Genomic DNA, 17,013 nt, shown 5'->3' with positions numbered 1-17,013 from the left:
ATAAGAACAGAAAATATGGACGGGGGCGGGGATGGCATTGGGGGGAACCTGAATAGAGACAAAGGAGAAAAAGAAGTGATTCTTAGAAAGCTGCCTAACCAATTTCCATGTCTACCCCTTTACCTTAGTTCTTCCAATAATTCCTGAGGTTGGTTTGCACTCAGACACCTTAACTCAGGAAAACTGCGAGAAGAGGCTAACCCTCTGGCCTAGACTCCGAGGCATCCCCAGCTCGGGTACTGGTTTGGTGGTACCTGGCAGGGCAGCTCGCACTTCGCCCCACGCCATCCCGGTGCACAGGTGCATGTCCCATCCAGGGTGTTGCAGGCTCCGCCATGGAGGCACTGGCAGGTTAAGTTACAGCCAAAGCCCCATGTGCCGCTGGGGCAGCTGATGGAACAGTCCACGCCGTGCCAGCCTGCCATGACAAGGACGCAGAGTGTGTGAGGGAACAGAGGCAGCAGGGAGTTTTGCTGAGCCCTCCCATGTCACTTTCCCTTTAGAAGCATCCTCGAGATGCACAGTGGTGTCCCGCAGCCCCAGCACAGAGATGTGCGCTGTTGATCTGTCACGCAGATGCCAATATGGCAAGTGCCACAGAGCAAAGAGGCATGGAGTGGGGGTCCCTCGAATGCACAGTGATGCTGAGTTTTGTTCAGGTTGGGAAAGTGAAATATTTATCTGCCTTTAAAGCAGGACCCTGTTAACCATGAACACTGAGTATCTAGGATCCTGGCCACTGTAGGAACTGCAGACAGACCATTCTGGTGCTCACGTGAAATCGGTGCCTGGCTGCATTGCTCGTCATGACTCCAGGTCAGTGAATTCAGGGGCACGGACATGTGCCTGCTCAGCTTACTCATCCCCAAAGTGCAGAGACACACAGACTGTTGAAGTGGGCAGCAACTTCAGAGATTATCTCCTAAGAATGAGCCTCTTCCCTTGACTCAGGAGTGCAGGAGAACCCACCCTGGCTGAAGGCTTGCTGAGGCCAGGCACTGAATTTTGGCACAGCTGGGCCTAGAATCCCAGTCAAGTTTTCTTCCCTGTGACTTCAGGAGATGGCAGGGTCAGGATCAGATAAAAGGCTCTAGTACTCACTCACCTGCCTTGCAAGAACAGGACCCGTCCACAGGAGAGCAGATGGCATCGTTCTTACAGCCACAGAGAGAGGAACAGTTCACCCCGTAGGTCCCCAGAGGACACGGGGCGGAGCAGTCGGTTCCCTAGAGGGAGGCAAACGGGAAAGTGCCTGCAGTTCTACCGAATGACGCAAGGCCCACGCCAATAAACAAAAATACATCTTGGTGATGCTGATTATGCTCCCTCTCTGACTGTAACCCATTGTATGTTAAAGACTTGCTGCAATGTCACCACTACACAAATTTACAGATTCAAGGGCAATGCCAGCCGGCCCATGTTATGATACAGTATTGAACCATACCCGAAAAAGCCTGCTGCCTTCATTAGTTTTCCTTTGTAGCAAATATAAAACCTTTTGTCCTTGCTCAGGCAAGTAGATATATAACAATAAACTGTAGCTGTAAAGTTACTGTCGATAAATGAACATAAATATGAACTGCACATTAAATTGCAATGCTTCCTAGACTCCGTCGTATAATAAGTATGTGATCTGATCAGTGGGTGCAGCAGAGGAACGGCCCACAGGATCAATTTATTATCCGACGGCATCTTATCTGAAAGGTAAAAGTTGGCCACCAAAGAAGGTCACTTACTTTAAAAACAGAAGGGACTCTTTAAGACAAGGCAGATTCCAGGGCTCAACCAAAGGACTGTGGCATAGATTTGAAACCCCTGCCCTGGGTGGTGTGGCTCAGTGGATTGAGTGCCAGCCTGTGAACCTATGGGTCACTGGTTTGATTCCCAGTCAGAGCACATGCCTGGGTTGTGGGCCAGGTCCCTGGTGGGGGCGCATGAGAGAGGCAACCACACATGGATGTTTCTGTCCCTCTCTCTCTCCCTCCCTTCTCCTCTGTCTAAAAAGAAATAAATAAAATCTTTTAAAAAAGAGAAAACCCTGTAAAGACCCCCCTCAGCTCAGAGACTTTACGGTCCCCTTGTCCTACATGATGTGCTCTGGAATAATCATCAATGTCCTTCACACTTTAATGTCCTCCTCTTTAAACTGGGAGAAAATTATTCAAGAACAATCCATTTCCCTTTAAAATAAAGATTCCTGGTCCATGGCTAAGACAGCCTAGAATATAGGCAAAATTCTGCTCTATCAGCATATGAGGGCATTTTTGTTAAGTTCTAGATTCTCAAAGAAACTGAAACACTTATGTATTACTAACCATTGCATAATGCATAATACATGCTAACTTGATATGTTATGTGCTTTCAAATTATATGGAATTAAGGAAGAAACTGTTGACAACAAAATATATCTTCCTTGGAAAAGTAATTTCTTTCTTGCGTATAAAACAGTAAAATAATCATGTAAAAATAATTATAACATATCATCCTTTATGACATATATTAATAATTAACTATTAATGACACATTTATTGTTTTACCAGATTTCTCACTCATCATTCTCAGGTAATTACTTATATCACTTCTCACTAGTTTTCTCTTTCCTCTTCTTGTTAATGGTGGGATTGATTTTAGCATATTCATTGCACTTTAGAAAAGGTCATATAAGTCATGGTATCAATACACTCCACACCGCACCCTCGTCCCTTCCTCCTGAGTCCTTGCCACTTACTTTAAATCCTGGGGCACAGGTGCACTTTCCCGTTACACTGTCACAGTCAGCCCCATTCTGGCAGCTGCAGATCTGCTGGCAAGCTTCCCCGTAGAACCCAGGAGAGCATGTCTCATCACAGTAGAGCCCCGACCAGCCAGGCTTGCAGGCACACTCCCCAGACATGGGGTGACAGCTGAGAGCGTGGATGAAAGGAGCAAGTCACTCTCGGGTAAACATGACACCCAAGGCCCATGCAAATGTGGCCTAGTGGTAGTTAGTCATGACCACCAAATGTGTGGGTAATTCCATGCACAATCATTCAAACTTCATTCCCAGGCTTGGCGTGATTTAATTAATGGGCTGAAACCTGATGGGCACTACAGCAATGTTGCATGAAATCAGCATCGTGCTCTAAGGCAATGACTGTCACTGAGTGTCCTTTTGTCTGAAATTCGTTTTAATTGTCGTAAATCAAAAGCCCTGATGCAATAAAGGGTGACACGATGAGAAGGTCTAAAGGACTCCACCCAATGAACGCCACCAAATCGGTTCACCAGGGTGATATCCAAAGAGCTCAAAACCTGCAACCTTTTCAGCCTATTTCTTCTCTCAGCTCCCCCTACCTGGTGGCAGTGCAGCTGTCCCCACCTGAAACAGCAGCCACGCTGATGGTCCAGGCAGCCGGCTGTCGCGCCACAGCAAATGGACACGTCAGCTGCACTGAGATGCACTGGTTACTGAGGTTGACACAATAGGGCACTCTGTGGCACTCAAAACACATGGGCTTCCCACCGAGGAAAATGTTCGCAATCAAACTAGCTCTGAGCACAGTCGGAAGACTGTTAGAAATGGGCTTCCTCTCCAGAGATTAAACCCTTCCCTTACGTAGGGGGCAACAACAAAATCCGTGGTTGCATCCAGACAGTCGCTGGAGAACCTCTCACCGGAGGACTGTTCCTGGATTTTCTAAACTTGGAGAGAACACTTCTTTCTCCGGGGTGGACGAGGGCCGAGGGTTTAAATCTGGCTGTCCCACCACCGGGGTCGCCAGAATGAAGGCACACAGCCTCTGGGCCCGGTGTGTCCGTCTGTCAAGTGAGGGTTTCAGCCACACCCTTACCACTGAGACAGTTTGTTCCCCCCTTCAGAAATTTATATTAATATACTTTGAGACCCCTCTTGCAACTAAATTCCCATGAGCAAAGGCCTAGGCATCCATCAAAAGCTTGACTCAGAAACCATGGCATGAAGAAATAGCTAAGTATCACTCTGCATTTCAGATGGTCACTTAGATGTAAAAAGTTTGAATTCAGGAGACAAAGGTCTGAGTCTCAGATCTCCTTACATTTACACAGATTTTGCTATCTGCTTTTTATCTATGGGCAAACACCTGGCACCTTTGTGGCATCTCAAACTTGACCCATTGAACACTATGTCCTTGTTCTTCCCTGTCTTCATTCCTCACCTGGTGGCTACTCCCAACTGTCCCCACCGAAATAATGGCACCTCCAGTCTCTCAGCTGTTTAAACTACATCTTGGAGTTTTTCTTGATAACACCTCCTCCCTCATCTCCCATAGCCACTTCATCACAAGGACCTGACCACCTTGGATCCAGCCACAGCTCTTCGTCCTCACTGTCACCATCCTGCTCCAAGCCAACACCATCTGTCCCCTAAACTCCTGAACAGCCTTCTCTAACTCCCCTCCCTGCATCCGCTCAGGCCTCAGAACCTGCAAGTAGGTCATATCATATCATTCTCCCTAAAACTCTCAGAGGCTCCCCACTACACTTTGAATAAAAAATCCATACTGTTTAATATAGCTAGAGTGATCATATAATTACAGAAACCAGGACATTTTTAAGAGTGAAAAAACATTACTAGTAATTACATTAGGACAGCAGTCCTAAACCAGCTGGTCCCTGGGACACCAGACTTGGGGTCGCCCTACACAGAGTCCAAAGGCCTCACCATCTGTCCAGCCTCTTCTTTCATTTCTCTCTCCTTGTTACTATGTTCAGCTGTAATGGATGTGTTTTAATTTACAAAAAAAAAAAAGCGGTGAGATTTTTCAATTTGGATGCCTCACATGGGTTATTCCATATGCCTGGAATGCTTTTTCCCACTTTGCCTAGCTCCCTCCACCCTCCCCTTCCAGTCCAAGCTCAAATGGTCTCTTCCTTTGAGAGGCCTTCCCTGACCACTCGTATTTAAAAGGGGCCCCTCCTGTCCTGCTCTTTCATAGCGCCCTGTTCTTTCTCCTCCTCTCACTCATGGTCTATAATCCAGTTCACTTTTACAACCTTTTAATATCTCCCTTCCCCTCTAGACTCTGAACTCCATGAGGGCAAGAGCTGAGGGTGTTTTGTTACACAGCCCTGGTGCACAGGAGGCCCATAGTACGTAATGGTTGAGTGAATAAGTGAAAATGTCACAGTTGATGTGAAGTGGGTGTCTGACTCCAGGGATCTTATTTTCCCGAACTAATCTGCTTTTCCCTAATTTCTGAGTCATCTAGCAATGTCAAATTATAATATCTATATCTGCATACAAAGGCAAGATCTCCCCTAAAAATAGATTTAAAAATGTCAAAGTCATGGCTTACAACGAATCACCATGGAACAGTTGCTTATGCGACATTTATGATGACGTCGCAAGTGAGGGCACAGACCGGCAGCTAGCACATGCTGAGTGCCGAATGTGTGCTAACACCAGGCGTGGCAACCCGTGACATCACTCACTGAATCCCCACCGTCGGCCTAAGTATTAGGTATGATTCCGTTTTATAAATGAGCGAACAGAGACCTAGAAAGAGTAAGTAATTCATTCAAAGTCTCACACAGGTGCTGACGGATCAAACTCAAACCCAACTTTATTATTTTTTATACGAAAGAAAAAGGAAGCTTAAAAGCAGCCTGCTAGCAAGACTAGATATGAAAAAGAATTGCTATTATTTAGGAAATAGCCTACACAAAAGGTTAGTAGGACCAATATAAGCCTGTATTGTGCAAAAAGCAGGGACAATTTAAATTTACTTTAGTAAGGCCCTACGCTTGAGAAAAAGAAAGGTTGCAAGTAATGGATTGGTTATGTAAAAGCATGCTATAAAAAAAGGGCATCTTTTAGTATAAAATATTACTTTTTCTAAAAGTAAGAGAATAACTTTCATGGCATAGACATAAATGTTAAATAAAACAGACAATTTGGAGACAGGGAATTGAACGAAGCTAGAGGCAGATGGAGAAATTGACATTCAATGCCCCCCAGTGGGTATTAGTGCAGCACACTGGTTCTCAGATTGATTGACATCAAAATTAGTATTCTGCAATTTGTAATTAGGTGTAGGAAGCCAGAGCACTTTGGAGGCATTTGATGTGTTCTTACGCAGGCAGCTTAATTGGTAATGAGCTTTGCGTGCTGATGTTAGTGCAGCAGATTAGAGGCTGAAGGGTAATAAATATACTCCTACTTCGTTCCTTTCTATGGAACAGGTGGCTTTGCGTATGTGAAAATGGGGTTATACATGTGCAGGAATACCGATCAATTTATATACACATATATAACAAGATATTCATCTTCTAATAAAATTTTCAGTTTTAGAGTTAAATTTCTGTAAGTACAATAGAGTATTGTCTAAATAGGATGAGTTGTTGGAATTCCTCTTATTCGTTTCCTTAAATGTTATTAATATTCAAATGTAACGACAATTAAGCAGCATTCGCAAATAGGCACACCCTGATTGCCCACAGCTATTAAATGTCCTTATTAACAAGAGCTCATATGAATATCTCATGTGGAATCTTACTAAATCTCAAATTTCATTTTCAAATAAGATCGTTTATTTGATTTTTATCAAATGTGATTGTTATCAAGAGATCAAAATCATTTCTACCATAAAAGTTTTCATTGGAAAAGTCCAAGTTACAGTGACTGTCTTTAGGCTCTGAAACAGTGCTAACATTTTAAATACTACTACCATCTACAACTACATTTAAATTCACGTGAACCCTATAACAGATGCCGAAATAAAAATGGCTAACTCCTCCCGTCACGAGGTTGAGTATATTGCATCTGGACTTGGTGGTGTGACCTGCTTGGTTTAAAGGAACATTAGCAAACATGCCATAACCAACGTTTGCAAAGTGTCTGCTGAGTGTTCGCCCTGTCGCTTGATGCTTTTGGAAGCCAGTCACCATACCAAGAAGGCCAGGCAAACCTGCTGGATGCTGGGGACAGAGGGCTCGGTCACCCTTTATCACCCAGCCAAAGATGGGTGTGTGATCACTCAGACATGTGAGCGAGGGATTTCAGGTCCACACAGGCTCTCGTGGATCTGCCATCGAACATAGGGAGACCAGCAAGAGAACCACCAAACTGAGCCCCACACGAATAGCCACACGAGAAATCACCAGTTAATAAATAGTTGTTTTACATCACTAAACTTGGGAAAGGATTTTATTTTTAATGTAGCAAATGCTAACTGATATAAACCTCTACCCACATATGTGGCTGCAATATACATGTCAGTGTGTGTGTCTACATAACTGAAAATGTACCTAAAGATAAGGTTGACTAATAGTTTGCATTGTGGTGGTTATCTCATTCATTATAATGAAAGGTTTTAGGATAAATATACATCATGAATTATGGAATAGCAGGCTCCCTTGTTTGATTAAATGATAAAATGAACAAGCTAGACTTCTAATTAACACAAAGATTCTATGTGTTTTAGCTCAAAGGAACAGTGTTTCCAGGAATTTCAAGATACAAAAAATCAGATGGATGGCACCAACTGTGACTTCAGCAAGACACAGTCATATAATCAACATCATATGGTTTTAATATAAATTTGTAAAAGCTAATTTTAAGGGAAGCACTGCAGAGACTATTGGTTTTTTTAATCTTCTGATTGTCATACATTAGGAGTCAGGTTTTAGTGTTCTTTTGATCTATGTAATTGTCAAATAATTTCATGTACAGTAGGCCCTTTTTGTCCAGTGGCTTTGCATTCAGGATTCAACCAAATGCAGATCAAAAATATTCAGGAGGGAGAATATCCAGAAAGTCCCAGAATTCAAAACTTGAATTTGCCATATGTTGAGCACTATGCTGAATCCACCTGAAAAAGTGGTGTGTAGATATACCCTGCTGTAGCTTACATGCAAATATTGATTATATGCAAGTACAACTCTATTTTATACAAGGAACTTGAGTATCTGCTGATTTAGTATAGGGCACGGGTGAGGCTAGAACCAATTCTCCAAGGATACCAAGGGGTAAATACTTCCTTGTTAAAGCACACATGTGAAGGTACACATGAGCTATGTCAAAATTATCATGGTATTGATGTCAATCAAATAACGGTCTGTGTGCACCTGCCACTGCTAATATGGGAGCCAACAACAAGACCAACATTTTATCTGCACCTCCAATTCTTCCCAGAGCAGAGCTCCTTTGCCGGGCACAGTAGTCTATGTGATTTCAGGCTGCGCTTCATCGATATGTCCCACTAAAACACACGCCAGCATGTGGGTATGTGTGCGCACACACACACACAGTGCAAGGTCCATTTTTTTTGTTCCTAAGAATGGTTTAAAGAAGAGACCAACCACGGGCTTCTGTGTACTCTTAACTCCTGTGCGTTTGAGATTTGATGTGGCCACAAGTTGTCTTTTAGAATCATGAATGAAGTAACAGCTGTGCTGAATGCAAATAAAAGTAACTGTTGTAGCATCTGAGCTGCTGTATAATGCACAACATTTTTGTCAAACTCAACTTTCCCAGCAGTTTACAAATGAAGCCCAGAATTCTCAGTGATATGGATCTGGTCCTTGGGGGAGGGAGAGGAAGTAAGGGGGTGGGAAGATATTTTCAGGGGCAGACAAAGTACAGCAGGGTGGGTGGGACCATGGTTTCCTGTTCTTAAATTCTTCGAGAGAGTTTTGAGCTAAAACACCCCTGTGAGTTTTATGTCAGGGTAATCAATTCTGAAAACATATTTCACATGTGACAGCCACATGCGAAGCGCTTTCACAAAACTTCCACCGGTACGCTTCCTCTCCACACAGATGTTCTTTCTGTCAGGCACGAGATGCTGCCGTGAGAATCATTCTGTGAGATTTCTACATACTAAACTGGACTTAACCCATCTCTCTCACCGCATCTTTGCTTCTAAGGGAGGGATGTCACAGAATCCCTCTCTTAGGGAAACATTCTATCAACCTCAGCAAACTTAATTTTTGCTAGTAACCATGAAGAGAGAACAGCATTTAATATCCACTGACAAGCACCTAACAGTTTTAGCACCTTTGACTTCACCCATCCCCCCACTCAGGACAAAAGTCTCCCGTGTCCTCAGTGGCTGCTGCCCAGGATGACTCAGAGGCAGTGAAGGTCTTGGGGTGGGACTCTCTCTCTGCGAATCTCTCCTTTCAAATAGTGGGCATGTCCTTCCAGGGGCAACGGACCCTCACCTATGAGTGTTGTCCAGGTGGCAGGGGCACCGCTTGTCACACTTGATGCCGTAGAGCCCTTCCGGACACAGGCGCGCCTCGCAGTGCTCCCCGGAAAAGCCTGCTTCGCAAAGGCAGGAGCCACTGACGTGGTAGCATTTCCCTCCATTGACACACCGGCAGGTCTCGGCACAGCGAGCTCCGTAGGAACCCACAGGGCACTGGTCCTGGCACCTGCCAAGCAGGAGAGAGGGTGGTTAGTACCTTGTGGAAACAGTCGATTCAGACAATTTTACGTATAAATTGAAACTAGTTTTTTGAACTTGATTATTTATTTAGTGATTACCCTTTTACAGGTATGAAGAGCATTATAGATGAACCCTGACTACAGATAGTAGTAACAACAATATGTGCTGACCAAAGAAATAACATAAACAAAATAAAATCATGAGCTTGAGACATAAAGCATGGTTCATACATAGTGCCTGCCAAAGGTAGATGTAACATTTTAGTAGGTATCAGGAAAGGGAAAAAAGAAATTGTCCAAATGTTAGTCCCAGTCCAAATCAGGAAATTAAAAAGTGTGTTTCCCAGTTCCAAAGAGAAAACGTTATAGCAAATTTGAAACTAAATTTTAATTCTGTTGGCTTTCATGCTGACGTTAATTTTTAATCTCAGCCATGAGATTTAGATCAGGGGGGCTCTGAGCTATTGAAATCAGGTGTCCTGGGTTCCAACCTGGGAGCCGGGCGCTGGTAGGCTGCAGGACGGCGTGGAGTTCCCTAACGCACAATTTTTATCAAACAGGGTATTGTCCTCTGTTGGGAGGAAGGGCTACCAAAAGGCAAGGAGAAAAATATCAGATCTTCACTTTATCGTCTTTTAAAAAATAACATTAGAGCTCAGTCCCAGAGAAGAGACCGCTGTGGATAAGCCCGAATCAGGTGGGAAGCAGAGTTGTTGGAGGGAATCATGACAGAGAAGGGGACACTTTTATCACTCTAGAGAAAGCAGGACTTGTTCCCGGCCAGCCAACCCTCTTTCAACCAGGCAAGGTGACTTGATGGAGCTTCCTGCAGCTGAAGGAGTGCTTTTTGCCAAAGGACAGGGAGATGGGGTCTCAGCTAGCCAATCACTTGCCACAGGGAGGGTAACATTATGGGTCTCAGCAGCCACTTCCCATGTGGCTCTCGTCATGCCAGACCCTGCGTCTGAAATGTAGGTCAGCACTGCACTGGTTCAGATCGATACAGTGAAGGCAGCAAGTGCAAAAGAAACTCAGGCACGCTTCAAAGCAACTGCCAAGTGGCCGAAAAGCCAACATTTTTTCCACATAACTCTGCATAATTTTAATGATAGGATGTGATTACTAACAATACCAGGGCTGGGTGGGAATTCTATTTAAGAAGGACAAATCTTGAGAATCCTCTGATACTTTTCTGGTAAACTGGTTCTCTCATATATTTAATGTGATAGAGACAAGAAAAAGAACCTTTTGCAAATTGGGTTTCACAGACTCTAGACATGTTTAGATGTGTTCGTTAATAGGCAAAGCCTTCAAATCAACTGCCAACCAATTATTAGATAAGTTCTTCAGTAATTGCTCTAACATTTAGCATAAAATCAGATGTGTGCTTTTAAGTTACATGAGTCTGCCTATGTTTAGACCATGGTATTTGTAAAAGGTACCCTATTTTTAGCTTGTAAGAAGCTTTCACAAGTGACATCACTTATTCTGTAACGACATAAATTTCAGAGAAAGAAATGCTGAGGTACAATAATTTGGCCTCATCATGGCTCTGCTAAATGCTACCAAGACAATGTATCTATACAGATTTTTTTTTTGCAAGTTAGTACCAAAAAAAGAGAGAGACAGAGAGACAGAAGGTACAAGGGTTTTTCCCTCTTGTATGGATTTAAAACAAACCCAAATGCTAAGCATTGGACTGCATGATTGTAACTTAGTACAAAGCACAGCTCTTTCTGGGTGAACCAAGTATAGATCGGAAGACTGGAAAAGCATCAGCTACCAAATGACAGGGAACCAGTGTGCATATTTTATCATATCTTGGCAGAGACTTCCTTTTCTCTGGGAAAACAATATTCATAACAGCTGGTCCTGGTCCATATTTATCTTTCTAACCTATAATTAAGTATACTACTCATTTGTGTTATAAATGGCGAAGCGCCATTTGAATTTTACTTACTAAAAAGTAGCCATGATGTAAAGCTTGCTTCATATTCCTGCTTCTTTTTTGTCAATGTTGCACTTGTAAGAGAGTCCTGTTGATAACAGTGATGTCTGTGTCTATCTACCAAACCAAAATGGTGGGGTATCTTTCTTGAAGTACACATTTTCCATCTTGAAAATAAATGCAATCACAAAGCAGCTTCTACTTTTTTGACTGGCTGAATGAAGCCTTTGTCAAGCTGTCTTATCTCTCTCTCTCTCTCTCTCTCTCTCTCTCTCTTTTTCTCTCTCTCTCTTTTGGCCCCTTTATGGGAAAGAAGCATCATTTCCCAGTGAAATTAATGCCCTTATTGTTGCTTTTGTGATACCAAGTGGAACAAGAAACGCTATCTTGGGAACTAGGAGAAGAGGAAATATATTTCCTTAGGAGAGATGATGGAGGCAGATAAAGATATTACAATAAATATTGGCCACAGTAGAACTATGGAGATATTCAGTTTCTGTGTATTTTTTAAGATTTTGAATAATGCCCTGAAATTAGGAAAAATAGATAAGCAACAAATAGAGATAAACTAATACAACATGACACCATTTCCTAAACCAGTGAGGGTCACGGGATTGTTTTAACAGCCTTTCGATAATTACATTGCATCTCATTGTGAACCTGTGGAAAAGGAGGTGAGTTTGCACGGGAGGGGTGGCAGCTTCCACTGTCCCCTTGTCCTTTTGAACATGAACCTTCCCAGCAAGCCTGGAGTCATCATTAATTGGGCCAAACAGTGCTACAGTGTGAAAGAATCACATCCCTCATTAAACCTGGATTGATGAATCAGACCCCTGCTTTTCAAACTTCTGCAACTACTGCTCAGAAGAAGATGTAAAAAGCAGTAGGGCAAGAACAGACCAATCAGTACATGAAAAAGAATAAAAGAGTCCAGGAAAAAGCAAATGTATAAATCATAATTTGCTCTTAAAAATTTTTTCCCTTAAAATCCTCCACAAATCGTTTCTCGGCCTTTTGGCTAAGATCAAGTGTAGTATCTGTTCTTATCAGTTTAAAATCCTCCACAAAAGTTAGTAAGTGGCTTTTGTATAAGTGAGTGTAATTTGTGCATTAAAGATAAAATGCTACCCTTGCTATCTTTAACAAAAATAAACTTCAGATGAATGAAAGTTTTAGATATAGAAATATAGATTACTAGAAGTAAATCTGTAGTAGTATTTTTATAATTGGGTTGTGAAGAGCCTAAGAGCAGCAAAATTTCTAAAAAATAAAAACATATATCATTTTCACTATTTAAATTTTTTAAAAATTATATTGCAACCCCCCATCTATAAATTTACAAATTATTTGCAATACATTTAATACAGGACCAATATCATTATATACAAAAGGGCTCTTCCAAATTGATAAGAAAAGGAAAAATAGAAGAAAAACCAGCACCGGACAAGAGCCAACTTATCCCCAGTCCTGATACAAGAAAGACTTCCACCACTGGAGACCAGCGTTGCACCCCACAACTTCTGTCTGTGATTTCGGGCGTTACCTCGTGTCACACACATTCTCCTTCTCTTTGAGGGTGATACGGACTCAGGTGCGACAGGACAGCCTTGGGTTTCACCGTCACAGAGTCCACAACGGGCCCAGAAGTCTGTGAACCCAGCCGACACTGACGGGGCACCAGTTGAGTGCAGGGACCCCGGCTACGCATCAGAGGCTGCTCGATTCCATGATAGCCCATTAGCCTTAAAAACACTCTTTTAACCCCTTCGGAAGGATTTTTGGGAGGATCTGGAAACCATCCTCTCCTTACTCTTGCTTGGCTGTGACACTAGACATTTCTCTAGCACAGTATCCTCTCAACCTTTCCACAAACCCCCAAGCCGATTATTTAGGCATCCCCCAGGCTGCTCTGCCTGCCTGCCCACACGGTGCCTGCTTGGTTTTTTCTGTTTGTTCTCTGGCTGGGAAAGCTGTTTCCACATCCCGCTCCTCCTCTGCTGGAGCCACCTGAGGCGGTACCTGCTCCTCCAGGCAGCAGCCCCCGGCCTCACCTCAGTCATCAAGTTAGGGCTCTGACTTCTCAACACAGGGGAAATAGTAAGCGGAGAGCCCAGGCCCTGTCCCCACACTTGCAGCCACAAACTGCCCCAGAGCCACACATCTGTGTTCCTTTCACAGTGACAGCTATGCTTGCCCTCACCGTGTGCGTGCATGCATGCGTGTGTGCGTGCGTGTGCTCTAGAACCCAGATGAGTGGAGCCCAACTGAAACAGAGGTCAGTCCATCAGTTCATCGGAAAAATAATAGTTATAAGAACAACAACTGAGGAAGCAAATTCCCTCTTCACCTTTCTTCCCTCTCTCTGGCTCTTCGCCTTCCTTGCTTCAGATCTAAAATTCACCTGAAAATGAGCTGTTATTCCCTTTCCTTGTATTCTAAATAAAGTAAGTATAAGCTTGCCTTGTATGTTTGTTATTTTTGTGTCACCTTGAATTTGAAACTGAAATCCCTAGAAGGAAAAAAAAAACAAACTGCATTTAAATTTTCGGTGCCCTAAAATATTACACAAACTAGCATTGAGGATCCTGCCTGGTCTCGCGCCCTCCTTTCCTGACTGGTCCTTCTACAGCAAGATGTCAATGACACGGGGAACCCATCTAGCAGCCTCCTCTATCTGAACACAACCATAAACCAGGACGCAGGCCACAAAAACCTTCTGAGAGGCCTAAGTGCACAGTGTAAAAACCATGCAGTAACGGTGTCAATAATCCATAACATCGAAGAATTAAAGGGAAAATGCATAATTATATTAACCAAAGATGAAAAAGCCTTTAATGAAATTAAACATATACTACTAACAAAAACACAGTGCAATAAATAGATTTTATATCATCGATCACTTGGAATCTATGATTCTATTAACCAATATCATCCCCAATAAATTTAATTAAAAAATTTTTTAAAAACCCATATGTGCATGAAAGACAGTTTACTAAAAACCAGTAACAAACATGAAACTATACTGAAGTCATTTCCAATAAAATGAGGAACAAGACAGGAATTCTCACTTTTACCTCTTTTTGTCATCACCGACTTAAAGGGTTTTTTTACCTTTAAAATATAAAGGTTTATATTTTATTGATTACGCCATTACAGTTGTTCTATTTTCCCCCTTAATTCTCCTCCACCCTGCACACCCCTCCCCTACCAATCCCCCCCTTTAGTTTATAACCACGTGTCTCAAGTTCTTTAGATTCTACATTTTCCATGCTATTCTTGCCCTCCCCCCTATCTATTTTATACTGACCATCTATGCTACTTATTTTCTGTACCTTCTCCCCCCTTCTCCTCCTCCCACTCCCCTGTTGCTACCATCCATGTGATCTTCATTTCTATGGTTCTGCTCCTGATCTAGCTGTTCTCTTAGATTGCTTTTGTTTTAGGTGTGGTTGTTAATAACTGTGAGTTTGCTGTCCTTTCACTGTTCACATTTTTCATCTTCTTTTTCTTAGGCAAGTCCCTTTAACATTTCATATAATAAGGGCTTGGTGATGATGAACTCCTTGAACTTGACCTTATCTAAGAAGCACTTTATCTGTCCTTCCATTCTAAATGAAAGCTTTGCTGGATAGATCAATCTTGGATGTAGGTCTTTGGATTTCATGACTTGGAATAGCTCTTTCCAGCCCCTTCTTGCCTGCAAGGTCTCTTTTGAGAAATCAGTTGACAGTCTGATGGGAACTCCTTTGTAGGTGACTGTCCCCTTATCTCTTGCTGCTTCTAGAATTCTCTCCTTCATTTTAATCTTGGCTAATATATTTATGATGTGCCTTGTGTTCCTCCTTGGGTCCAACTTCTTTGGGACTCTCTGAGCTTCCTGGATTTCCTGGAAGTCTATTTCCTTTGCCAGATTGGAGAAATTCTCCTTTATTATTTGTTCAAATAAGTTTTCCACCTGTGGCTGTTCCTCTTCCCCTTCTGATACCCCTATAATTAGGATGTTGGAACATTTAAAGATGTCCTGAAGGTTCCTAAGCCTCTCCTCATTTTTTTTGAATTCTTGTCTCTTCATCCTTTTCTGTTTGGTCATTTTTTTCCTCTTTCTGGTCCACTCCTTTGATTTGAGTCCCAGTTTCCTTTCCATCACTATTGGCTTCCTGTGCATTACCATTCATTTTAATTAGTTTAGCCTTTATCTGTTCCTCTAATTTGTGACTAAAATCAACCAGTTCTGTGAGCATCCTGATCACCAGTGTTTTGAACTGTGCATCTGAAAGTCTGGCAATTTCTTGGTCACTTAGAGTTATTGGCTCTGGGGCTCTGAGTTGTTCTTGAGCTATGTTTTGATCTGTTTGTGCCTGTTACGTATGAGGAGAGGTGCCTTAGGTGTTCACCAGGGCGGAGCCACCCAAGTGGCTGGTACGTGGGGGCAGCGTCAGAGAGGGACAATGGCGGTCCCCTCTGCCGCTTCCCACCACTGGGGCCTGCATGGTCTGTCTCACCACTCGCTCCTTCACTGGTTTATCTGTGCACGAATGTGTGTCCGTGGTCAGCCCTCAGTGGGTCTGCCTGCCACTCCACACCTGGGATCTGCCCACAGCTGCCTGGGCGCTTGGGTTGTGTGCCCCGGTTGATCCGGTGGATCTTTCCTGTCCGACCCGCTTTGCTGCTGGCTCTGCCCCTCTTACCGGTTTGGCTGAAGGGTTCGTTATTGTCAGACTTCTATATAGTTCAATTTTCTGTGGTTTGGCTGCATTTTCGTTGCTAAAACTTTGTTGTTTTTAAACTTGGTTGTGTGAGAAGGTACAGTGCTTCCACCTATGCCTCCATCTTGGTGGAAGTCGCTGACTTAAAGGTTTTAGTCAATGCAAGAATTCAAGAGAATGAAATAGTCATTATATGTATTAAAAAGAAGAGACTAATTTCTCTTTATTTGTAGATGATGAAATAACTTTAGCATTTGCCAAAAAAATAACATTTGAATTAACTAAAAAATCTGTAGAGTGACTAAATTAGCAAGTGAGTATAGGGTGGGGCAAAAGTAGGTTTACAGTCATTGGTGTGGAAAACAATACAATAATTAATGAATAATAATACAAGAATGCACACTGTTTTGTGTACTCACAACTGTAAACCTACTTTGCTCCACAAAAGTAAGTTTTCCTTTATATAAAAATACCCAGTTAGAAACTGAAGTGGGATTTTTCAAAAATTATAAGATGCTCACAAATAAATTTAACAAAGATGTGCAGAGTCTAACTGAGGGGAAAAACACCATGCAGTATCTTATTAAATGTCATAAAATTAGACCAGAATTTTAGAAAGAAGAAAATTAAGGAAGAATGTTGAAGAAATTCTTAATTCATAAATATCAAAAATAATAATATCTAGTATTTATACAGTTCTAGATATACCTCAAATTAAGGTCACTAGGATTTATACAGTTCATAGAAATCACTCAACTATAATAACAGTTGATACTAATGTTTCATCACTGTTCTAAATGCTTCAATGTACTTATTTAATCCTTAGAATAATCCCAGAGGAAAGTACAATTATTATTTTAATGTTATAGGTGAGGACACAGGTTCCAAAATCTTTGTTTTTAGCCATTTTACTCTTTTGCCTCTCAAGTCTCTTTTCTTTAATTTTACAC

General features: G+C 42.4%; 1 protein-coding gene and 1 pseudogene across 2 annotated transcripts in view; one reads left to right on the top strand and one right to left on the bottom strand.

Moving 5' to 3' along the window:
* The window catches only part of MEGF10 (multiple EGF like domains 10), a 179,231-nt gene that overhangs the window by 40,433 nt on the left and 121,785 nt on the right, over positions 1-17,013 (bottom strand). For both annotated transcript variants that reach the window (XM_053665335.1, XM_037138214.2), the window contains exons 9-12: positions 9,184-9,396; positions 2,729-2,903; positions 1,106-1,226; positions 255-418 (exon numbers count right to left, since the gene is read on the bottom strand). In XM_053665335.1, coding sequence (XP_053521310.1) covers positions 255-418; positions 1,106-1,226; positions 2,729-2,903; positions 9,184-9,396 — 673 coding nt within the window. The remainder of the gene's footprint in view (positions 1-254; positions 419-1,105; positions 1,227-2,728; positions 2,904-9,183; positions 9,397-17,013) is intronic.
* Positions 12,356-12,490, top strand: LOC119044027 (uncharacterized; annotated as a pseudogene).

This window comes from Artibeus jamaicensis, unplaced genomic scaffold (assembly GCF_021234435.1).
Source record: "Artibeus jamaicensis isolate MK-2021 breed Jamaican fruit bat unplaced genomic scaffold, CSHL_Jam_final contig_402, whole genome shotgun sequence".
Classification (NCBI taxonomy): domain Eukaryota; kingdom Metazoa; phylum Chordata; class Mammalia; order Chiroptera; family Phyllostomidae; genus Artibeus; species Artibeus jamaicensis.
The sequence above is the reverse complement of the archived record's forward strand: the minus strand, read 5'-3'. Positions and strand labels throughout refer to the sequence as shown.